Source organism: Homarus americanus, unplaced genomic scaffold (genome assembly GCF_018991925.1).
Source record: "Homarus americanus isolate GMGI-L3 unplaced genomic scaffold, GMGI_Hamer_2.0 scaffold51859, whole genome shotgun sequence".
NCBI lineage: Eukaryota > Metazoa > Arthropoda > Malacostraca > Decapoda > Nephropidae > Homarus > Homarus americanus.
In genome coordinates, this window is record NW_024711292.1 from 15877183 (window position 1) to 15902422 (window position 25240).

The 25240-nt window shown below is 42.5% G+C and overlaps 1 protein-coding gene across 2 annotated transcripts in view; it reads left to right on the plus strand.

The window, feature by feature from the left end:
• Window positions 1–25240, plus strand: part of LOC121853234 — a 36991-nt gene that overhangs the window by 6171 nt on the left and 5580 nt on the right. For both annotated transcript variants that reach the window (XM_042347280.1, XM_042347359.1), the window contains exon 3: window positions 24874–24953. In XM_042347280.1, the coding sequence (XP_042203214.1) occupies window positions 24874–24953 (80 nt within the window). The remainder of the gene's footprint in view (window positions 1–24873; window positions 24954–25240) is intronic.

Consider the following 25240-nt stretch of genomic DNA (forward strand, 5'->3'; position numbering starts at 1 on the left):
TAACAGTAGATATAGGTCAGAGTCATGTGGGTGATATCACTGTTCACTGCCACGTAGGACAGTGGTTCATATACATTAGGAGTCATATTCTAATTTGTGGGTTAGCAAATTTTTCATAAACAGCAAAAATGTCCTCAAGTACCCCTGATTCAATGTAATAATTACTAAGTTCATGATACAATAAGCCAGGTGGTCTGAATTCTTTCACAGTGTCACATTCAATAATGTAGTGTTCAAGTTTATGTTTTAAAGGTTTATCACAAAGTTTACATGCTGAGTGTTCCGGAATAAGTACAGCGTCACTAACTTGCCAGATGTGTCTGTATCCTAGCCTAATTCTGGCCACGACTACATCACATTATCTAGTTCTGTCCTTATGCTGGCCATACCGGTACCTCTTGTCACAAAATTTGTCATATTTACTAATGCTACAACTACCAGGTCTCTCTGCATTTCTCAGTTCTTCTAGATCAGAGTTCATGATTCTGACTTGAATGTTTTTAAGTACAGCAATGGACAGGCCAAGATCACGGTCAAAATTTTCTTTCTTACATGCCTCATTGGCCAGTCTATCAGCACGGTCATGATACCTAATTCCAACATGGGACGGAATCCACAGAAATTCAATTCGAAAGTTGTTCTCATTGGCAATTATCACATTTATTTTAATATCACTTACAACTTTAGACATAAAACCAGACGGACTGTTTATTGATTTCAAAACACTTTCAGAGTCACAGAATATCACCCCACTTCCATTTTTTTTAAAGTAGTCTGTGGCTAAGTAGATTCCCATTAGCTCAGCCTTTGTTCAGCCTTTGCCTGTTTGGCATTATCATCTTTTTTTTTTTATTACAAATGCACAACCTGTTCTACCTGTGTTTGTCTGCACAGAACCATCAGTAAGAGCATAACATTCACTTGATTTAATACTCTCTATGTAACTGTTAATAGTTTCTAATGTAATACATCTCACCACATTGGTGTTTAACATTTGCGTACTACTAACAGGAGCGTAATTAATAGGAACTGATATATCCAGCCAAGGAGGAATGTCATTAATGGGTTCGTCTCGGGCGATTGGTACGTTCAATTTCAAGAGATCTGCAACACTTTTATGAAGCCAAGCGCCAAAGAGAGTCTATTGTGGAAGGTTATCGAGATAGTCGGGATTATTTAAATAGAACAGCAACTCAGTTTGAACTGTAGTTTGGGGACCATTGTTCTTCAAAGGTTTGACACAAAACATGGTATCAAGTAGAGCTATCCTCTCAGATAGAGAGGGCAGCCTGAGCTCTTTCCTCATGTTTACAATTCTGGTTGATTTTGGGCATCCTAGAATGATGCACATGGCTTCATTTTGTACTAAGTCAAGGCTGTTTAGTTGTTTAGAGGGATTGGTTACAAGATGGAGAGCATGATAGTCAACTACAGATCGAATGAAGCGAAGATAGAATGTACGAACATAGGTGATGTTAATTCCATAGCTCTTTCCAACAAGGGTTCTGAGAGGTTTAATGGGCTGCAATCGTTTGGCACGAAGGTTGCCGACGAAGTTCGCATCATTCACACACATTAATTTCAAGATATTTATAAGAGCAATTTAGTTCCAAGGGCATGCTGTTCATGTTAAAGTTAAGAGGCAGGGTGAGCAGAATGAGGATTGAGGACCCTCGTCTTGTCAACATATATTATGAGACCACATTTCACAGTCCTCTGAGCAAATACATCTAGCAAGGCTTAGAGCCTGGTTTGGTCTGTGTCATAATGCAGATATCATCAGCATAACATATTACAGTTCCATTCTGCTGAAATGGAATGCCAGCAATAAGCTTGAGCATCAGTATATTAAAGAGCATACGACTTAACACTCCTCCCTGAGGCATGCCAAGATCAAATGCTCGCATTCTGGCACTTTTGACTCTCCTAAACAGAACACTGGCATTCCTGTTGGACAGATAACCCTTTATCCATGTCAGGAGGTTACCTTGGATGCCAAAATTAGCTAGCTGCCCAATTATGATGACTCTATTAGCCACACCAAAGGCTGATTTAAGTCTATGAAGGCTGTTTGTGTAACATGTCAGCATATTCTGTGGGGCTGTGATGAAGTTGGGCTGGGGTGGGTGACTTGGTAATGGCTCTAATTTTGTTCCACACTTCTGCTAGAGTGGTTGTTCTATTAATCCCCTGTAAGAATTGTTCCCAATGGGTGTTTCTCACCTGGCCTTTGGGTTCACGAAATGCTCTGTTAGCTTTGAGGAATGCCAGAATCACTAGTTTTGTTTTGCTTATAAGTGTTGGCAAGCTGTTCTACTTTCTCTCCTTCTTTGATGAGGATTTTTTTTTTTTACGGGGATTAGCCCACCCGGGCACAGGTCACTGACCCACATCAGGGCCTGGGGGGGCGAAAATGTAATGGGTCATGTGTCCACAGAGGTGGCTTAGTGCTGCCCCCCCCCCCTCCCCCCCTTCCTCCTTGACATAACCCAGGTAGTATAGTATGTGGAAATGACATTTACAAGATCACAGCAAAATTCATCCACTGACCCAGTTGTATATCCGGCATTCCATCTGTGGATGTAGGCCTTGAAGTGCAGTTTAAGATTATCTGGGATGTTAATTCTGAGTTTAGGATGGGGTTCACACTTGACATCTGCAACAGTGTATTCAGTATGTATTGCATAATGATCACTGACTAGGTGGTCTGAGATGACCTTAGCCTTGCCATTACTATCTACTAGGTTATACCCAATCACATAATCAAGTCTGCCCCCCATCAGATGTGTCACTTTGTGTGTGTCATATACAGTGATATTATGATTATTGATGTAATTCCCGAACACCCTTCCATAAGAGTTACACTGGACATCACCGAGGACAGTGTGACATGAATTAAAGTCACCCATACACAACATAGCATTGTTACCTGATGGCTTTGGTAACACGTCCGCTCGCAGCTCATTACACCGAACATAGATGTTATACAGCGAAAATTGACTGTTTGCTGTCGTTACTGTAAATTGTTTATAGTGAATACTTTCATCATTGTGAGTTTTGATCCATTTACAGACCAGACCATTCTTTACATAAGTGAACAGGCCACTTCCTGTTCCACTATTGCTTGCCGTAAGCCCTGCTGTCCTGGGTGCAGCTTTCTTCTGGGTGCTGGACGTGTAAGGTTCTTGTAATAGGGTGTGTCATACGGAGGCGATTTTTTTTTTTTTTGAGTTTGAAAAATCGGCCCATGGTATTAATGATGTAGTTCTATGTGCAGAATCATGTGATATCTTCAGATTTGAAAAGTTTTCATTTTTGCTAGGTAAATTTTAACTTGAAATCTTATGAAAATTCAGTATTCCCACCCTTTTACCAACACCACTAAATAGCTTATTTAAAGTAAAGTAAATGTATCAGGTTAATTTATTAGGATGAAAATGATCCAGAATAGTGAAACGAATGATCTTGACACATTTATTAAATTTAATATTCCTTTAGAAAACAAAATCATCAAATACAAAAACCGGTTTTACTACTACGACCCGGTGTTGCTGCACACCATAGAGAACATGTCTTTCTTGCTTCTGTTTCTACTCATCACCTCCCTGCTGACCACCTGAGCTCGGATGTAGCCTTCCCTCCTCTCCTGGCTGTACACGTGACTGCTGGCCTCGCTCACTTGCTGTACACAACGCTCTATACTCTGGGTGTGCGAGGGCCAGGCAGGGACATGCATGGGGTTGTCCAGGAAAGCTCTGACTTGAACATTGGTGAGGCTGCAGGTAAGAGGGGGCTCACTGCCAGCCTGGATGTTATCCAGATCTATGAGATCAGTGAGGGTCTTGGCACCTAGATTGACTTCAGGAGTCTTCCTGACCCTGAAGGAATCGTCACCAACTGATTCGTCATGCCCAGATCCTCTCATAAGTCTCATATCCAAGATCTTTTTGACTGCCACTCTTCTCTCCTCCTCATCCTTACTGCAGAGCATTGTCTGCAGAACTGCCTCGGATGAGCATACCAGGAAGATCTCCTCACAGTCTGCTCCACAATCTGAACAACCTTCCTTGGCTGACTCTCAGGAGCTCAAGCTGAAAGAGACATGCCTCGGACCTTCGGAGAACGATGACTTGACCTTGGTGTTGAACCAATTTGGCAAGTAGACACTCACGATGAATTGGACAATAAGTCTCAGGTTGTGAAGCTGGTTCCCTTTCAGTTTATGATGAGCGACCCAAATTCTGCAGAACCTGAGAGCCGTTGTGAGCCACCTAGAATGTGAGACTGGACCTATCTGCAGGTAAGCAAGTCTATCAGGCATGACCCCAGTTTTGATGGCACTGCAAATCATGTAACCATAGTACTGGTCAGTACTCAGGTCGTCAATGACAGTATGTGCAAGCTCAACGAGTGGAGGGCCAACTGTGATTTTTTCAAAGCTCGGATTTATTTCTAACTCAGTGGCAGAGTCCAGCATCTTGCCAAGAGGACCAGACCATCTGTTGTTTGAAAGAGTCTTGCCATCCAGCTCCTGGATCAGATGTCTGAGTGGCAACTCGTTGGTGTGGAGGTCACAAAAATCCAGACCAGCTTCCTCCCAATCTTCCGCTCTATCCACTGTATGACCCCCCCTTGCCACCCTGTGTTCGTGTTGGTGCTGTCCCCTCCAATGGCCTGCAGGGTCTGGTCTACGTTCCTCTCTCTGAGCCAGTTCACAATGTTATCTGCCACTATCTCAGCTGGTTTCCTGATGTCATCTTTCTCTGGAGTGAAATGCCACAAATACTTCCCTCCTGGTTCACTGCAGCAGGAGTAGTGTTCCTCCTTCACCATGGCAGGGAACAACTTGTCAGAATCTCCAACTTTCATGAACACTTTAGTGTCATCCCTTCTCCCATCAAAGAACAAACAATTGATTCCATTTTCTCTTATCCCCTTATCAAACTCCTCTTCTAGGTTACTGACAAGTTTCTCCTGAGCTCTCCTTACTTTGTTATGATCTATCACCAGGTGAACATCATCAGGTGTTATCAAACCACCGTCAATCCAGGCAGCTGTTGCTATCTCTGCAGTTTCTCTGAGACCAGTGTGGTGTCGCATGCTGGCCAGAGCTATGCTCGGGATATCTTTCCTATTTCGAATCTTATGCCTGGAAGGTTTGGGATCATTATTTTCTGGGTTAGGGACAAAGTCACCATTCTCCTGGTCAGCACTCGGATCAGCCATGGGGAAGTCATTAAACTCTGAATCAGCTTGACTCCAATCATCGGCCTTTTTACCTCACCCTGGGCCTTCTCAAGTCTCTTTTCCTCGGCAACTCTTTCCTCTTTTCTGTCCCTCTGTGGCAGCCTCCCGTCTCTTTTGGACCGGAATATCTTGGCTAGAAATCATGAGAGCCCCTATACTGCCAGTCTTCTCTCTCTGTGCTTTGACAAATGCCAGTTTGATCACAGGAATCTTCAGTTCACGCTTGCAAATACAGGAGATGTGGGCCTCGGATTTACAGTCACGATCGCATCCAAACTCAGGACAGAGAACAATTGGGCACTTGCAAGTAATTATGTCAAATAAGTGGTCCAGTTGCTTGGCAAAGCTGCCCTTAACTGCAAGTTTTCCTCTCCCAAGAGAGATATCTCTTGCCTTTTCCCAACTGGCTAGCAGTCTCTCACTAATCTTCTTCTGACTTGTTATGACTGGAGGCTTGAACTGAGCGTTAGCCAGAGTGTACTGTGCCAAGACAGCTTTGGTCATATCACTGGCAATGTCTTTGTTTGTGTAAGTTCTTTGGTTCTTTTCACTGATTTGCCTGATTAAAACACCGTATCTCAAAGCATCTCTCAATGTAGGCAACTCCGACTTCAGGAGCTCTCTCCCAGACCCAAGATAGTGACTGAGATGGCTGGATTTTTGGTTCCTCGTCCTGACACAAGCAGCCATCGCAAATATTATCAACTTATAAATGCATCAGAATCTGAAACAGAAAAAAAATATTGTTAGTTGGGTTGTTAAAGAATGAAGTCAGAAAGCAATGTTCACTATTTAATTGTAATGCACTAATGCAGCTGTACGTTAGATTTTCGATAAATTTCACGCTAAAATTTACCTAGCAAATGGTTGCAAAATATTGAAACTGAAATTATTTTCTGTTTATATACACTAAAATCTACCAAAAAAGTGATGGGCCATTAGTTTTAGCTGATCTTCCCTCCTATGACACACCCTATTCTTGTAAGCCAATTACATCAAAAACTTTAACAAACCATTGTAGGTCATTAATTCTGCGGTTAACACTCCGGATGCTCCATGAAATGAACCTAAGCGTTCGTGTTACTCGTTCCACCTTGAATTGAGTAGAAAGAGTTGTGCGCTGGCTTCATGGATCAACCTGACCAATATGTTAACCCTTTCAAATTCATCACCCCTGGACTTCTTGATAATGTGTCTCACAGCCCTTATTCCAGTTGGATTTTTATACCCAGATTCCTTCATTAGTCCCGCGAGTTTCTCCTCCGAAAATGATGGAAGAAGGACAAGGTTATTTACAGTTTTCAGACCTGGGGTTATCAAAGAGACCACACTGGTAGTCTGGGGCTCATTCTCCCCATTCATGCTTCCATCACTATCGGTCTCACTCTGGATACTCACCCTCAAGTCAGCCCTTGTATCATGGGCCTCACTCCCCTCACTCATACTCCCATCATTATGGACCTCACTCATATTAACATCATTATGAGCCTCACTCATACCCCCATCATTATGGACCTCACTCATATTCACATCATTATGAGCCTCACTCATAGTCCCATCATTATGGACCTCACTCATATTAACATCATTATGAGCCTCACTCATACTCCCATCATTATGGACCTCACTCATATTCACATCATTATGAGCCTCACTCATACTCCCATCATTATGGACCTCACTCATATTAACATCATTATGAGCCTCACTCATACTAATATCATTATGGACCGCACTTATATTCACAGCATTATGAGCCTCATTCATACTCCCATCATTATGGACTTCACTTATATTAACATCATTATGAGCCTCACTCATACTCACATCAGGCAGGTTTTCTACATCATGAGAGGTGGCACCAACTGCTTCAGAAGCTCCACTGACAATATCACTGCCATTGTTCACTGGTGCACTTATTTGGCAGGTTTTAACCTGCCCTGCATTGGCTAGCGAAAGAAACTCACTGTGGCTGTTGACTTCAGGTGGTGGAGGTGACCCGGCCGCCTTGGAATCACTGAGTGTGGCCGCTGTTGTGGTGGGCGGAGGTGGCCTCAGCCTACCAGGGCAACCGGGTGCCAGGCCGTCACACCCTCCTTCCTGCACCTGGGACACTGCCTCCCAGTGGGGGTAGGGGGGCTGCTCTCCCCCCTCCCGAGAGGCAGCTTCCTTGGTGGGGCATCTCCTCGTGCTATGCATTCCTGTGCAGATACCGCAGGTGGCTGGCTTGTGATAGTATTTCTTCACATGATTGACCCCGAAGCAGTTGTAGCACACCACAGGGGGAGGAGTCCACCGGCTGATATTACTACGGGTACCATACTCGCTGAAGAAGTAATGTTGCTTAGGTGGTGGTTCCCTCCTGTTCCAAACAATGATGATCCTACTAAGTGGTGCATCGTCATTATAAACTCTTCTTGCTCTGTGGACGCCCGGAAGTGATAGAGCGTCACTGGGGAATACCCTTGGGGAAGTGGGTGACAAAATATTCCTTCATTCTTTTGGGTCGGACAGGTTCATCTCACTTAATGAGGTGTAGTGAGCCGACCTTTCCATCAATGAGGCGTTGGATAGCATCCGTCTCCTCTCGGCCTACATAGACGAAACGATGGGTGCTACCTGGAATGACAACATTCATCGTAGTCGTGCGATATTCCTCATTCAGGGCGCTCAACCACTTAACCTTCACACAATCGGTTGTGTCGCCAGGGAAGGCAAGGCGCGTGTATTTAGCCCGGGGAGCGTTGGGGGGGAGGTGGGGGGTTGCACCCATTGGCTTTACTCTGTTTCCTTCCCTGGGTCCTCTCAGCATCATCTTTCCTCCTTCTGCATTTCTTCTGACGTGTCATAACCTTCTGAAAGCCAACTTCAGTGTCCTCATGACTGTCCTCCTCATCTCCTTCGTTTCCTTCGTCAGGAACATCAGCAGAGTGCCGCCCGGCGTCGACTCCTGCCATGGTTAAATTTAGATTGAATCCATGTCTTACACACTGGGACAGAGAGGTGATAGGTTGGCCAGCGGTGTCCGGGTAACGGGGACTTGTGTGGATGGGCTGAGTTGTTTGCCACCCGGGGGAGGGGGGTGGCAAGGAGCTTTATCAGGCTCGGAATTATACACAGGGAACAGGAATGGTCACTATCACCAACAATCTCTATGATCACACACACAGATGTAAGAATAGAGTCTTGCTAGATCAGTTGTGAGGGAGAGGTGTTCGCACTATGGAGTCGTTAACACGTGTGGTAAGCGCCAGCGTGTGGGGAATATTAGACTTTCTATCCCTGGCCACACGGGTGAGTCCAACCCCAGTGAAGTTCGCCTAGCCTAGAGCGCAGGGACTCATGGGCCTACTACCCACGCCTCACCACAGGTCACTGGATGTACAAGCAGCAAATTTTCAATTATTGCTACTGTCGTGATCCCAATATCCTTTATACCTGTGGAGTGAAACCTACCCCAAGTTATCATCAAATAAAGGAACAAACAGGGAACACAGCAATAATTATCCCCACAAAAACCGACCCAACTGAATGTACTTGAATAAATAAGAATAAGTTGGAGTAAGTGAGTCACAAATGGGAAGATAATTAAGTAATTCAATTTATGTTCTTAAAGGAGTACTGTCTAGCAACCATGGAATTTAAGGGAATAAGTGATTGTATATTAAAATAAGAGTGATGCCGGAAGGGTGAAAATATACCGTTAAGGAGTTAGATCAAATGAATACTACTTAACATTAACTATATTAAACACAGACATTACAATATATACACAGCAATCACAACCAACTGGTTATTTCCTACCAAATAGGAGATTCCTTAACACCAGGATCCCTTCCTAGGCCTAACTTAACGTGCCACTAATTACCAGATACCACAAGGGTATTGTAGATGACTGAACAAGGCACGTTTGTACTGGGCAAGTGTTGAGGCTAGAGTCGGTGTGGACACAGCCTGCCTATACCACGGTTCACTAGAGAGAGAGTCTCTGGCCACACAGAATATGAGTGAGAAGCGTCTTAGCTCACGTGACCCAAGACAATTGCCAAATAGTCTATAACTAATTAATACTACTCTTGGTTTGGCTTAACAGAGTAACACAAATGATGTATATCAATGACATACATAGATATACAATTAACCTAAGTAACTAAGAACAACAATAAGATAATAGTAAAAATAACAAGTTATTAATAGCTTGTGTGGAGTGGAGGCGTAAACAGATACCACATGACATGCTTGTTCCTAAGAGTTACAGGCACGTGACACCTCCCCCCAAAATGTGAACTTACAACTAACTGGAAGCGAAAATGGAGTGCCAGAGAGGTCAAGACCAGAAGAGGGCAGCTAAAGCATGAACTTGGCATGCTTCCCTGTTGGGCGCTGTAAACGCTTCTGCGCTTCACCTTGTACAAGGATGTAGAGGGGTGCCCAATAAATGAAAAAAAAAAATAATAACATTAGTTTGCCACAAGGGCATGATCACTCACACATCTCAGTTCACTTAGACTACAATTAGTAGATGTGATTATAAAGGAAGTCATCCTACTGAAGGGCCAATTTCTTCTTCAGAAAAAATTAAGTGTGGGAACCCTAGTCAAAGCAGTCAAGGTACGCAGGCAGCAGAGTGGGGCTTTTAAAGGGACCTTGATTCTAAAGCCCTCTTACCAAGACACAGATTAGAACCAATTACCACCGTAATAATAAAGATCAATATTTTTATTTTTATTAAGCCAACGATTAGAATTATATCACATTGTAAACTGATGGGCTTTAAGGCTTGGTAGATCTGTACAGAGTCTGCACACCCATCCCTCCTCCCCAACGGCGAGAGCCATGAGGTTGCAGCGTCACCAGGAAGTCTCTTGACATGCAATTACTGCAGGGCGATGTCGGTTGTATATTGTGCAGGTCTCCGTTTAGGTCGATACAATTGCGGTAAAGCATGAAGGTTGTTCTACATCAACTAGCGATTCCGAAGAAGTGTGTCGAAGAGATGGCAACGAGTAGACCTAATGTTCGAGGAGAGGAGGAAAAACGGGAACGATTCGAGCGCAGGAACGACGTAATAGTTTTTGGAGTCCCGGAGAGCCAGTTGAGGAAAGCTGATAGTAGGAAAACACACAATTAGTTGCATTTTGAGAATATTTGCACAGAGGCTTTGAATATGTCAGCCCCCCCTCAGGATATGAGGAGGCTCGGTCAAAGGCAGTGTAACACAGGTAAAACTCGTATAGAAGATATAGGTAGAATATTTATAGTTGCAGGATGTAAAGTGAGGAGGTTTGGTAGCATGGCCGGTTAGTTATTTAAGAACATAAGAACATAAGAAAATAAGGAGTCTGCAATAGGCCGGTTGTCCTGTGCAAGGCAGCTCCTGTCGAGAGTTACTGCCACTCTCTATTATCCATGAATCTATTTAGCCTCCTCTTAAGTCTTTCCAGCATTCCAGCACTTACTACAAAGTTGCTAAGCTTGTTCCACTCGTCCACCACCCTATTTGTGAACCAGTTCCTTCCTATCTCAGTCCTAAACCTAAACTCATCCAGCTTAAATCCGTTGCTACGAGTCTTATCCTGCTCGGATATTATAAGAACTTTGTCTATATCTCCTTTATTGATTCCTTTCACCCACTTTAATACTTTTATCATATCTCCCCACACTCTTCGTCTTTCTATGGAATGCAAATTTAGTTTCTTTAATCTATCTTGATATGGAAGGTTTCTAAGTCCCGGTATCATTTTCGTCATTCTTCGCTGCACCGACTCCAGTGAATTGATATCCATTCTATAATAAGGGCACCAGAACTGAACAGCATAATCGAGGTGCGGCCTGACTAGCGCAAGATATAGTTGCAATATGGCCTCCGCACTCTTATTACTTACACTTCTAGATATAAAACCTAATACTTTGTTTGCCTTACTTCGAACATGAATGCACTCTTTTCTAGGCCGTAGGTCCGGGCTTACATGTACCCCTAAGTCTCTTTCACAAGTCGACTTCTCTAGGTTGATGTTGTTAAGGCTGTAAACAGTGACAGTTTTTGTTCTTCCAATTAAGTACGCTGCACTTGCTGGTGCTAAATATCATTTGTCATTTTCTGACCACTTTTGCAGATTATTTAAATCCTCCTGTAGTGCATTTGCATCCTGCCCTGAATTAATCTGCCGCCCTATTTTGGTGTCATCCGCAAACTTGCTTATGTCACTGCTGATCCCAGTATCTAGATCGTTTATTTGGATTATGAACAAGAGTGGGCCCAGTACTGACCCCTGGGGAACCACACTGGTTACACAGCCCCACTCATATTTAACACCATCTACGCTGACCCTGTGTGTTCTATCGGTGAGCCAGGATTTTATCCAATTTAAACCTCGATTCCATGAGCCTCAACTTTTCTCAGAAGCCTCTGATGCGGTACTCTGTCAAACGCTTTGCTAAAGTCTAAGTAAATAACATCAAAATTGTTGTCATTATCTACTACCTCGAAGACTTTCCAAAAAATCGTCAGCAGATTTGTCAGAAAAGATTTTCCCTTTGTAAATCCATGTTGAGAGTCGTAGATTAATTTGTTTTTCTCTTAATGCGATCGGATGCTATTTGCTATAATTGATTCAAGAAATTTTCCCACTACTGACGTCAAACTAATCAGCCGGTAATTTGACGCTGATGCTCTGTCTCCCTTTTTTAATATGGGTATTACATTTGCTTGTTTCCACAATTCTGGCAAAACTCCCGTGTCTAATGATTTTGTAAATAAATTTACGAGGGATCCGCTAATCTGTTCCTTAAACTCTTTCAAAACTCAAGGGAAAATTTCATCCGGCCCTGGGGATTTTGTCTTCTTCAATTTATTTATCTTCTTAAGAACATCTACTTTTCTGATAGTGATATTCTCTAATTTAAACTTGGTATTATATTCTTAGGGGAAATCTTTCTAAATGCCACTTTCAATACAACTATTTATTAATTAATTGAATGGCATGGACACGTTAATAGAACATTGTATTTACGTTACTAGACACTGACTCACGGACACAAACATGAAATGGATACACTTCCCACCGTAAGTAACTCACCCTATGCATCGCTCTGACAATGACCCACGTGTGACCTGAGGGAGGCCCAGCAGGTGCTGTTGAAGGGCGTGCTGGACTGTGTCTCCTGTGGGAGACTCTGCTAGCTGGAGACGTGGTGCTGGGGAGGGAAGTCTCCCTCCCGACCTCGACTAGTGTCGAGCGTGGCTCCGTCTTCTGTCGGTAGTGATGTGAAAGTAAAAGCCCCGTGGACGGAGCTCCAGGGTCTTTATATTGGAGGAGATCCGGCAGATGACCTCTCCTAATTAACACTAAACTGGTTAGATCTGGACAGCTGTGTTTGCCCAAGTGCGTGGTCATGTCGCCGTTCGATAATGCTTCCTAATTATTACCACCCGGGAGTGTCTTGGCTAGGTGTGGTTTCCTTAACACGGTCATAACGCCAGGTTAACTCAGATACCTAGTGGCCGTGCCCTCTCCCGGGTCAGGTCTTAATCTCACTGTAGGATGTATCAACTTACGTGGGTGTACACCTGCTCATCTACTTACTGTTATATGTGTTGTCTTTCTGTGTGATGTAAGCTATGGTCTGATAAACAATCATTATAGCAGGAGGACAAGCCTCTCCTCCTCAGGATCACACTAATGAGTGAGGATAAGAAATGGGAAGTTATTCGGTAGGCAAAAAAATTAGCAAGGAATGAGGCATTTCGGAATATATTTATTCACCCAGATCGCACGATAATGCAGAGAGAACAGCAGTGAAAACTCCTGCAAGGCTTGAAGCAGAGGAGGAACAGGGACGGGTGTACATGGGTTATATCCAGGGGAAGGGCGCCAGCACAGAGCCAGGCGGCAGCAGTACACTTCCCACCCGCTCTCCCTCCCACCCAGGAGGAAAAGTGCGACATGTAAACAATGACATCTATGACCACACCCCGCAAAATACAATGCAATTAGCAAATGCTGCAGTTGCTGAGAATGGAGGAGGTCGGAGTCACTCCCAAAACCAGAGACGTTACAGAGAGGAGTTTGAACCACTACTGAAGGTACATCAACCCTATATAGTAGGTGATGTAGGAACTGTTGTAAGAACAGGAGAATCGACCCAGAGGAATGTGAGTTCAGTATTGACGGATATGATTTATTTACAAACCTTTCTCAAGAAACTTGCAAGATGGGTGTGGTTATCAATGCTAGGCAAGACCTTGGTGCCAGCCGGGTAAGGATACAGGGTGAGGATGTTTTTGAAGATTCCAAATGGTGTAAAATTAAATTAAAGGGAGGAGACTTACTTATTGTCAGGTGTATCTACAGATCCCCAAACTGTAGCCGACTAAACCAAAGGAACTTAAGAACCTTAATAGACAATGCAACGATGCTCAAGTCTTACCACCTCCTTATCATTGGGAATTTTAACTATGGCGACATCGAGTGGTGAAATGAGTCCAAGCCAAACTACTTCAATAACCCCGCTACTCTTTTTGTAGAAACTATGAAAGTTAATTTTCTGTTCCAACATGTTAAGGACCCGACGCATTACAGAGGGGAGCAAACACCCAAGCCACTGGACCTCATCATAACAAACGAGGAAAGTAAAGTGGCCAAGCTAGATCACCTAGCCCCCGTTGGAACCAGCCACCATGTAATGTTGTCCTTCAGATTTAAATGTTACTTGGTTCACGACAAAACCAGGCCAAGGTGCAAATATTACAATGGAAATTACTTCGGGATGAGGGAGGAGATTAGGGGTATCCACTGGCCTGACTCACTAACGTATAAGAATGCAGACACTACGCTGAATATCATAGCCAGTAGAGTGAACCATTTGATCGAGAAATATATTACCAAGACCAAGCCCAGTGCCTCTAGGAATTCAAGATACCACTACACATGAATCATGCGGCGATCGACAAAGTTAAGAAGCAAACTAAGAAATTCAAGGAGTGGGTGAGGTCAAACGATGAGCAGTACAGGAAGATGTAAGCAAGACCCAGGATTCAAACAAAGTTTGAGTGTAGAAGGGCTGAAAAAGGAGTTCCAGAGGCTAGTTGCAAGAGAGGTCATTTCAAACCCAAAGGCGTTTTCTATGCAAAGTCGAAATTAAAACGCGAGTAGGAGTATCGGATCTGAGGCTTTAAGATGGTAGTTACGCAGACTCTGGCCAGAACAAAGCAGAGGCATTGAACAGCTTCTTTTTCTCAGTACTTACAATAGAGGATGCGAACAATCTTCCTGCGTTTGAGGACAGGCAGTTCGACACAGCGCCGACCCACAATGTGTTCACAGAAGAGGATATAAGAAATAAATTGTCAGAGCTTAAGGTTCATAAGAGTCCCGGCCCTGACATGGTGCAACCCAGAGTGCTAAGAGAGTTGTGCAACGAGCTTGCTGAGCCCCTGAAGATCCTGTTTTGTAAATGCCTGGATGAGCAAAAGGTCCCCAGTGATTGGAAAATGGCTTATGTGGGTCTTATCTTCAAGAAGGGCGATCGTCACTCCAGGAATAACTATAGATGAGTCAGCTTGACCAGCATAGTATGTAAAGTACTTGAAAGTATTATAAAAGATGCCATGGTGGAACATCTACTACGAAACAACCTTGTAAAGGATTACCAACACGGTTTTATGTCGGGACGCTCCTGCTTAACACAATTACTCAAGGTACTGGATGTTTGGACCCAAATTCTGAAACAGGGTGGTAATATCGACATTATATACCTAGATTTTGCCAAGGCTTTCGACAACGCACCCCTTAAAGGCTGAAAATTAAACTGGAAGGGTCCGGGAATCGGGGAAGTGTCCAAGGGTGGATAGGAGACTTTCTCCATGATCTCAAGCAGTGTGTGGTGATTACTGGCACGAAATTGTCATGTGAATCCGTGACAAGCGGGTACCACAGTGCAGTGTATTGGGTCAATTGTTGTTTGTTTGCTTCATAAATGACATATCACAAGCTGCACATTCCTCCATACAAATATTTGCGGATGATGCCAAGTTATTTCGGGAAATTAAGAACCAAACAGACTGTGTGGAGCTGCAGAAGGACCTCTGTGAGCTTCAAGAATGGTCGAAGAAGTGGCTGCTGAGATTCAATTTCACAAAGTGTAAGAGGCTGCATCTGGGAATTACCAACGGTAGGGAGGCGTATCATATGTCCCAACGGAACGAAGAAACTGCATCAATTGAGACTGAATGTGAAAAGGACCGAGGTGTGTATGGTGACAATGAACTGAAGTTCTCGGGCCATTGTGAGAAGAAGGTGAATCAGGCAGGTAAATTATTAGGACTGGAGTACTGTCAAACCCGTCTGGTCCCCGAGATATGCTAGGGACTGTCAGTTGATTGAAAGTGTCCAAAGGAGGGCCACCAGGCTGGTGCCAGCACTGCGACACCTCAGCTACCCTGAGAGATTAGAGCGCCTGCAATTGCCTAGCATATACTACAGACGGGCAAGGGGGGACCTAATTGAGGGTTATAAACATCTCAAAGGGCACTAGTCAGTCTAGTGTCCTTACCTGGAGCTGGCAGACGCTCGCCCCACAAGAGGTCGCAGCTCAGTGTTGAAGAAGCTGCAAGTCCAGAAAACTGTGAGGGGTAACTTTTTCGGAGTGAGAGTTGTGAACTCTTGGAACAATCTGCCAGTGAGTGTTGTGACGGCACCGAGTGTGAGCTCTTTCAAGACCAGACTTGACAGGCACTGGAGCAAGTTCAGATAGATTCAGGAGCCAGTGCATACCCAGTACTTGCCAACAGTGCGTAACAAAGACGTGACCGATCGCCCAAGCGGCTAGCGAGCTGATCAGTGGTGAAGAGGATAAAAGTAAAAAAAAGAAAAAGTAAAATAGACCACTCCTGAGGCTGAAGAAGATCTTTCTGTAGCTCTTCACAGTCTGTTTGGTTCTTAATTTTCATGAACAATTTAGCATCATCCGCGATCATTTGATTGAAGGAGTATATAGCTTCTGGTATTACGTTTAAGAAAAAAAGAAATAACCACCACACACTGTTTGCAATCATGGAAAAAAAATCTCCGATCCACACTTGGATGCTCCCCCTAAAACCGTATCCTTCCAGTTTTATTTCAGCTTTTCATGTGGTAGGCCATCCAAATCCTTGGCAAAGTCTATAACAGATAAATATTATCAATATTGTAGCCACGCTTCAGGATGTATCCATACACTCAGCATTTTGAGAAATTGCGTCAAGCAGGTGCGTCCAGGCATAAAACCATGTTGGCATTCATTGGACAGTCAGTTTGCCCATTTCTTGAACTAAAAAAGATGTCTGTCCATTTCATGTGCTCGACAATTACACAAACGGGGAGTAACACACACACACACACACATACATATATATATATATATATATATATATATATATATATATATATATATATATATATATATATATATATATATATATATATATATATATATATATATATATATATATGTAATATTCAGAAATTTCAGTGTAATTTCAAACGCCACGCCATTGGAGAGACTGAGTTCAAGGTCGTCTGAGGGAAGACCGAGCTCTCGCACGTAGCGAGAGTTTGTGGAACTAGGCCTATATGATATTAAATGTAATTTGCCGAATTAATAATGATGCGATTCATGAAGTTAAGGGATTATTATTGAATTTGAAATTATTATAGATCGTTTATCAGTCTGAATAGTGTTACGGGTGTCCCAAGAAAGTTATTAGTTAGGCGGAAAATATGTCAAGTAGGCCTAAGCTAACGCCTTGAGAGGACACGAGGCTGGCTGTTTCTCAGTCGGCCGAAAGCGATCGGACAGACAGGACGTCCCTGCTCGTCCGTCCACAAACACTCACGTGTTCTAGTCACCTGTGTTGCGCTATTGCAGTATAACAAGTAAGTCTCATTCGATCTCAGACAGGGTTTAGATAGGGCAGTGATAAAGTTATGAAGAGCTAACAGTGAGTTAATTTCAGGGTTTCTGTCAGAACCCACTGTGCTGCTAGAGATTGACTGCCGTTTGAGACTGCCGTTGATGATTGAGGATTGGCGATTGTCTCCGTTGGACAGATCAGTGTAGGCTTGTCACTGGTTAGCTGGGTAGCAAAGGATCTCTTGAGTGAACCTAGCCATCTGGGTGTCCAGCTAACGACGTGACGATCGTTTGGGGTCATCAGCTCTCCTCTACCTCGGCTCACAATATCACATATCTCATGCAGCTTAGTGAAACCTTTTTGCTAACGGGAAGCTAAAGCTTCTCTCAACTGTACAAGGTCTGATTGGCTCACTCCCTTCCGTTTCATGGATGTACTGGGGGTAAAGTGAAGCCAGCTGAGTAATACAGGGTCGCACACTGGGACCAAGAGTCCAGTGTAGCTAGAGGTACATTTTCCAAGGTGGAGAAAGGCTGATTTGGGCCTGAAACTACGAGTGCCTGTTGGTTGTGCCTTAAACGACTACGGAGTGCAGGTGGAATCTGTGTGTGTGTTAGGTTAGGAAGCATGGTTCACGGGCATTGGTGGACTCAGTAACTTCTTAATAATAGTGACAATATTTTTGTGTGTAGTTAATACTATTTTTTCAGTTACTAATGTAGGCTGTGTGCATTTAATATTTCCTTATAATTTCAATCTCAGGTATAACCCTTGTTCCCCAGAGTAGTGTTTAAGTTAGGTTAAGAGGTGTGTATCTGTTGGGGTAATATAATTTTGCTGAGTGCCCTGCAGGCCTACTCAGGGTGGAGTTAATAAGTTCTATTTTTTAATACCATTTTCTCAGTGCTGGATATCATTTTGTTGAGTGCCCTTAAGGCCTATTCATTGTAGAGTTATTGATTTCCTATTTTTTTTATAAAATCTTCTCAGTGATTGATATTATTTTGTTGAAAGCCCTTAAGGCCTGTTTCATGTGTACAAGCAACATTTCTTAATACTTTAAATTTATTGTTGTCTAATGAGGCATTGTCTGAATTTCTAATATTTTCAATATCATGTATGACCTTTATTCCCCAGAGTAGTGTTTTAAGTTCAGGTTAAGAGGTGCGCATATTGGTGTACCATTATTTGATTGTGTCTGTAGTGTTGGAGGGAATATAAATGTCTAAATTTTACAGTGTGTCTCATTCATCCCAGTCACAGACGCTATCCTTCCATGGGTCACGGACAATTCATTTTGTTTAGTAAATTTAAGTGTTCTTGTGCTGGTTCGGGATTTCTCTCAAAGGGGCGCTTCCACTGCAATTACCATCTAATAATCTTTAATAAACCCCAAGTCTAGTGAGAAATTAAAGTCCAGTAATTCCGACCGGTTACATATATATATATGTGTGTGTGTGTGTGTGTGTAGCCTGTCGGAAAAATCTCACTCTTAATTATTGGGGTTTTTTGAGTTGTAGTGGATGGTAATGCAGTGGAAGCGCCCCTCAGAGAAAATTCCGAACCAGCACAAACACAATTAAATAAAAGTATTCTCCGTGACCATGGGAAGCTACCACCTGTGATTGGGGTTAATGAGACGCACTGTAAACATAAGAAGAGAACATATGAATGGAGGAAACTGCAGCAGGCCTATTGACCCATACTGGGCAATCCCGTTTATACCCAACCCCTATTGCTCATATAAGCATCCAACCTATGTTTGAAGCTATTCAGCGTATTCGAGTTAATGATGATAATTGGTAACTTGTTCCACTCATCCACTACTCTGTTTCCAAACCAGTGTTTACCAATTTCACGCCGAAATCTAAATTTGTCTAATTCAAAACCATTGTTACAAGTTCGCTCCTGGTTGGATAGTTTGAGTACCTTTGTAATGTCCCCTTTGAGTAACCATGACTTCCATTTATACACCTCTATCATGTCGCCCCTCACTCTACGTCTCTCGAGGGAGTGCAAATTAAGATGCTTTAACCTGCCTCTGTACTCAAGGTTTCTAATGCCCGGGATTAGTCTTATCATTCTCCTCTGGATTCTTTCCAAGGATTCTATATCCATTCTGTAATACGGTGACCAGAACTGAACTGCGTAATCCAGGTGAGGTCTCACAAGCACTAGATATAATTTTAAGATGACCTCGCTAGTCTTGTAACTAACACTCCTTTGTATGAACCCAAGTACTTTATTAGCCTTGTTGCGAGCAAAAACACATTGCTTACTTGGCTTAAGATTCCTACTTATCATTACTCCTAAATCTCTCTCGCAGTCGGATTCCACAATGGCATCGTTGTTCATCTGGTAACTGGTTCCCTGATTACATCTCCTATACTGAGTACTTTACATTTGTCCACATTGAATTTCATCTGCCATTTTTCCGACCATTCGAAAAATTTGTTTAGATCTTCCTGTAGTTTTGCAGAGTCCTCGTCAGATTTAGTTACACGTCCTATTTTAGTGTCATCAGCAAATTTGCTTATGTTGCTGTCTATGCCGATATCTATGTCGTTTAAGTATATGATAAATAATAATGGTCCAAGTACTGAGCCTTGGGGAACTCCACTAGTGACGTTGCTCCAATGCGATTTAGTGCCGTTTATGCTCACTCGCTGTTTCCTGTCCCGTAACCACGCCCTAATCCATTTGAGAATATTACCTTTGATGCCATGCGCTTCTACCTTTCTAATTAGTCTTTCGTGGGGGACTCTGTCGAAGGCTTTGCTAAAGTCGAGATATACCACATCATAATTGTGCCCCTCGTCCACCGATTCGAAAACTGATGAAAAGAATGTTAATAGATTAGTTAGACATGAACACCCGCTTGTGAAGCCATGTTGGGAATCATTGATCAACTTGTGCTTCTCCAGGTGGTTTCGAATAGAGTTTGAAATAATTGATTCTAGTAATTTACCTACTATTGATGTTAGACTGGTTGGGCGGTAGTTAGAGGATAGTGATCTATCCCCTTCTTGAAAATCGGTATTACATTCGCTATCCTCCAGGATTCTGGCATGACACCTGTTTTTAATGACATGTTAAACAACTTTGCTAAGGGCATACTAAGCTCATCCTTACATTCCTTTAATACTCTGGCAAATATCTCACCGGGACCAGGTGACTTATTAGGCTTCAGTTTGTCTATTTGCTTATTAACATCGTTACTAGTCACTACTATCTCGCTTAATTTGTTTTCTTCACTATCTCTGAATAGAGTCGGTGCCTCGGGTATCATATTTAAATTTTCGGTGGTGAAAACTGTTGAAAAATATTTATTCAGATTATTGCTCATTTCTCCGTCGTTATCAGTTAGCTCGCCGGTATCTGAACGTATTGGTCCAATCTTATCTCGTGTTTTAGTTTGATACATTTGGTAGAATCCTTTGGGGTTTGTTTTCGCCTCCCCGGCTATCTTCAGTTCATAGTTCCTCTTGGCTTTTCTTATCTCGGTCTTAACCCTACCGGCCAATACCTTATAATACTCCCGGAGGTAAAATTCGCCTACTTATAGCCTTCCTTTGGCCAATAATGTTCTATAAATAATTATTTATCCATTTAGGGTCATAGTTGTCTGATCTGAGTTTTTTGTATGGTATGTTCTGCCTTTGTGCATTAAGTAACCCGTTATTTAAATTGTCGTGGAACTCGGCAATCTCAGATCTCGTTATCAGGTCGGTTTCATCTTGGTTCACATCCAAGCGTGATACCCCCTCTCTCAACTGCCTCTTTAAATTATCAAAGTTTGCCCTTCTGAAATCTGGGACTTTAATGGAATTCCCTTTACGTCTGACCTGAAAATCTAACTGGAATCTAATTTCTTTGTGATCGCTGCTTGCAAGTTCGTTCCCTACCTCGACATTGCTAATGAGGTTTTCTCTGTTCGACAGAACTAAATCGAGTATATTATTACCCCGGGTGGGTTCGGGTATATGTTGACTTAGGAAACAGTCCTGGATCGTTTCGAGGAAATCCTCTGATACTGAGTTACCCATAAGGTCAGTCCAATCTATTTGGCCAAGGTTAAAATCGCCTACTATACAGACTTAGTTGTGTATGGAAGCCCTGCGCATTTCATCCTAGATAAGTCGCTCATTAACTCTATCAAGATTGGGAGGTCTATATATATTACTCCTGTGATTAATTTTTCCCTACCGTCGATTAATTCTATCCAAATTGTTTCTGTATTCCGCTCAGTTTTTATTTCCTTATTTATTTCGCACTTCAGATAATCCCAGACATAGATTGCTAATCCGCCTCCTTTCCTGGACGGCCTATCAGTATGGAACAATTTGTAATCCGCAATTTGGTATTCGACAGGTAACTCACGTGAGTCTAGGTTGATCCATGTTTCAGTGAATGCTATTATATCGATTTTTTCGGTACATACCAAGGCCCTAATATCATCCATTTTGTTTCTCATGCTTCTACTGTTCGCGTAGTAGACATTTAAGTTAGTCGTGTTCTGAGTCCTCCCTTTACCGCGTTTAGGTTTAAATTCCCTGTCTAATTTAGTTTTGTCATCATTCCTAACACTATTTCCCTGTAATCTTTCACTTGGTTTACCCACTACCACTGCAGTCTCCCTCACCCCCGTGCTCTTATGCTCCCCTAGCAGTTTAAAGACTTCGATATCTTTTGAACTGCCCCCTCTAGAGACCCAGCCAGGGTTGCCACCCCCTCCCGAGACAGGTGTACCCCATCCCTAGCATAAAGGTCCCTTCTGCCGTAGAAGTTGTCCCAATTGTCAAACGATGACACTTTCTATTCCTTCCAACACTACAGAGTCAGACACAATCAATAATGGTACACCAACACTACAGTACTTCTTAGCGTGGCTTAAAAACACTATAATGGGAAACAAAAGTTATACATGGTATCAAAAAATATTAAAAAATATTAAATGCATTTCGAGAGGACTACTAAATGCAGCAGTACTACCTACACCAGAACGAGGAACTCATCTGAAACAATTCCTTCATTATCTTACATCACTTAGTGGCACATAAAACATTTAAAAAAAATATTACTTGCACCAATGAACATTCCTTAAGGGCAACCGACAAAATCACTGAGAAATAGAAATCCCAATTTTAGTCATACTACACAAGACCATGGATCAATCATAGCCTGTCTGGGATGACACACAAAATACTATAATCCTAACTGCCCTAGAACCCGAAGGCTGTAACTACTAACCTGCCAAGGGCAGGCATTTACAAGAAACTGAGAAACTCACTCATGACCCCTCAGGCAGGCGGGTGCTCCGCTGTTTTTTTCATTACTCTCTAGATTTCAAGAGTCATGAATGTTTTTCTCCACCAATACCCGTAACATGCTCCACACATAGGTTCCGAATGCACCCGTACTTTTAAGGTACTAACAGCCTTTCACAACTTTTGGAGAGGAACTCTTATGTCCCACGTGTGCAATGTGTATGATATGGACACAAAGTAGTACCTTAAGCTGTGTATTATTATATTACTCTTATTAATTATGTATAGTAAAGTATTACAGAACATGTATTAATTCTATGTAATATTCCCATTTATTAGGCACCATGTTATGTATATAAATTATCATATTTATACTTTATGTATTCAGCTTGTGAATGCTGGCATCTGTACATGCCAGCGCGCAGTAATACATAGATAGAGTGAAGACTGCCAGTCCTTGTGGTGCGGAAGTGAGCTTCTTGGTCCCTCTGTATATATATCTCCCGTACGAGAATAGAACCTACTTTTAAGATAACAAGTGTTTGTGTATACCTTCAGTAGTATAGAACATTTTGGAGGTATCAAGACGAACACAGACAATCAACCATGAGGAGCATTGATTACACACCTGGACTTGGTTAATTCGATCACATACACCCAATACTGAGGATATGAATGTCTCTATGTACCCACTAGACTCCTGGTCTCAGTGTGTGACCTTTCATTCACTCAGGCTGCACTCAGTTTACTCTCAGTACTCCATAGACAGAAAGAGAGTGACTGTCAGCAGGAGAACCCTGCCCAGTTGAGGGAGGGGTTCTATTTTCCCATTAGTAAGAGTTTTCACTAACTGACTGAAGAGATGTGGTGTTGTATGAACCAAGGTGGGGAGATTTGATGAACCAGAACGACCATCGACCAAGTGCAGACGCTGATCCCACGTAGTTAGTCGTCAAGGACACCAATTCTCCTCGTGCGTGGCCAGCTATACGACCGCTAAACACCCGTTGACCGACTGCTAAACTGACAGACCGACAGACCCAGTGGGTTCTCAAAAACCCTGCAAGAGAACACTCTGTTAGCTATTGTTAACTTCTTCTCCGCCCTATCTAAATACTGTCTGAGATCGAATAAAACTTACTTGCAACACTGATGAAACGTGCGCGCGAAGGGACGAGGCCACATGGTCGTTTTTCTTGGCAGAGACGCATGGACTCCCTCCCCCTGGGACAAACGCCGGCGCGCTACTGAGACAGCCCACCTCGCATCTCCCCAAGGCGTTCGCTTGGCCTAGTGACGTCATCTTTTCGCGTAACTAATAGTTTCTTTGGGACACAAGTAACATATTTAGACTGAGAAACGGTCCACAATAACTTTAAATTCAATAATTGTCCCTTACATTAACGAATCGTGTCGACATTAATTCGATAAAGCAAATTTAGTTTTATGTAGGCCTAGTTGAAAATGCTTCCACCTCGCTTGAGCTTATTTGACTCGCTATGAGGAGTGGGTGTTTCAGCTTGGCCTACTATGCTGCTGCTGTTTCGGCAGATCGGTTATTTTCTTTCTAACGTCTCTAAATATCACACCGAAATTTCTGAATATTATATTATATATACAGTATATATATATATATATATATATATATATATATATATATATATATATATATATATATATATACAATCAACACCGCCAGGATTCGAACCCACGGCCCACGAGCCTATGACTGTGACCCGGGGAACGCTAACCGCTGGACCACCAGGATACTAAAAGCAGTCCTAGACTTTGTTATATTTCACACAAAGCCTGTTCAACGAGCTTATGGCGCCGTGAACCTCTAATGGGGACTACCCGTATCACGTAGGTGGTCAGAGTAACGTTTTACCAAATCCGGGTTTGAAACACGAGGATCCATATATTATTAGCCCAATAAAGCGGACTTCTACATACAATCAACACCTCAACCCGCCAGGATTCAGACCCGGCCACAGGCCTATGGCGGGTTGAGGTGTTGCCATTCAGTCACAGTCACGATATAACTCAAGTTATCCGCGTGCTTTATTGGGCTAATGAAAAATATATATATATATATATATATATATATATATATATATATATATATATATATATATATATATATATATATATACAAATCTATTACATAATAGTCAGGTACCAGATAAGCTGTTAGTTCGGTTTTGCTCTTGCATGCCCTGAAATGGCGTGTGCATTGACGATAGCTGCCTGGCAGGGAATCTGCTAGAAAATAGAATTTTAGACTCATTCCTCCATTTCTCACCATAAAATACATGTAATCTTGTAATCAGTTTTCTTGATTATCTTTGTCAGACTTTTAAAGAAATAGTATTTGAGTGGAAAATTTTTGCATTTATAAGTAAATAAAGATAAAAAGACTATTATTGAAGAATAAATTCAGTTGTGATAAAGTTTAAATTTCGGCAGCCACGTTTGGTCTCTTCTGCCTGACCATCATGCACTTCAAGAGGAAGACCAAGAAGGACTGTGGCATCCTCGACTCTCAGGTAAGTCATTTCCTTTTTCTTTGAATATTTTTCCCAAATCTTATTTTTATATTTTTTTCGTCTTTACACACACACATACCTGTATAGGTAAACATAATTACACTTTTGTCGAAAAAGTTATCAGTGAAACTGCTGCAATACCTACCGATACACGAGGTGTAGAGTACAGTAATAAAATTATTTATAGTATGGAGAAGTTGGGAGCACGTAAGAAGTTCCTGATTCCTATAGATGGCTCCTCCTCCTCCTCCTCCTCCTCTAAGTCATATGATAAGAGGTTCAAGCCA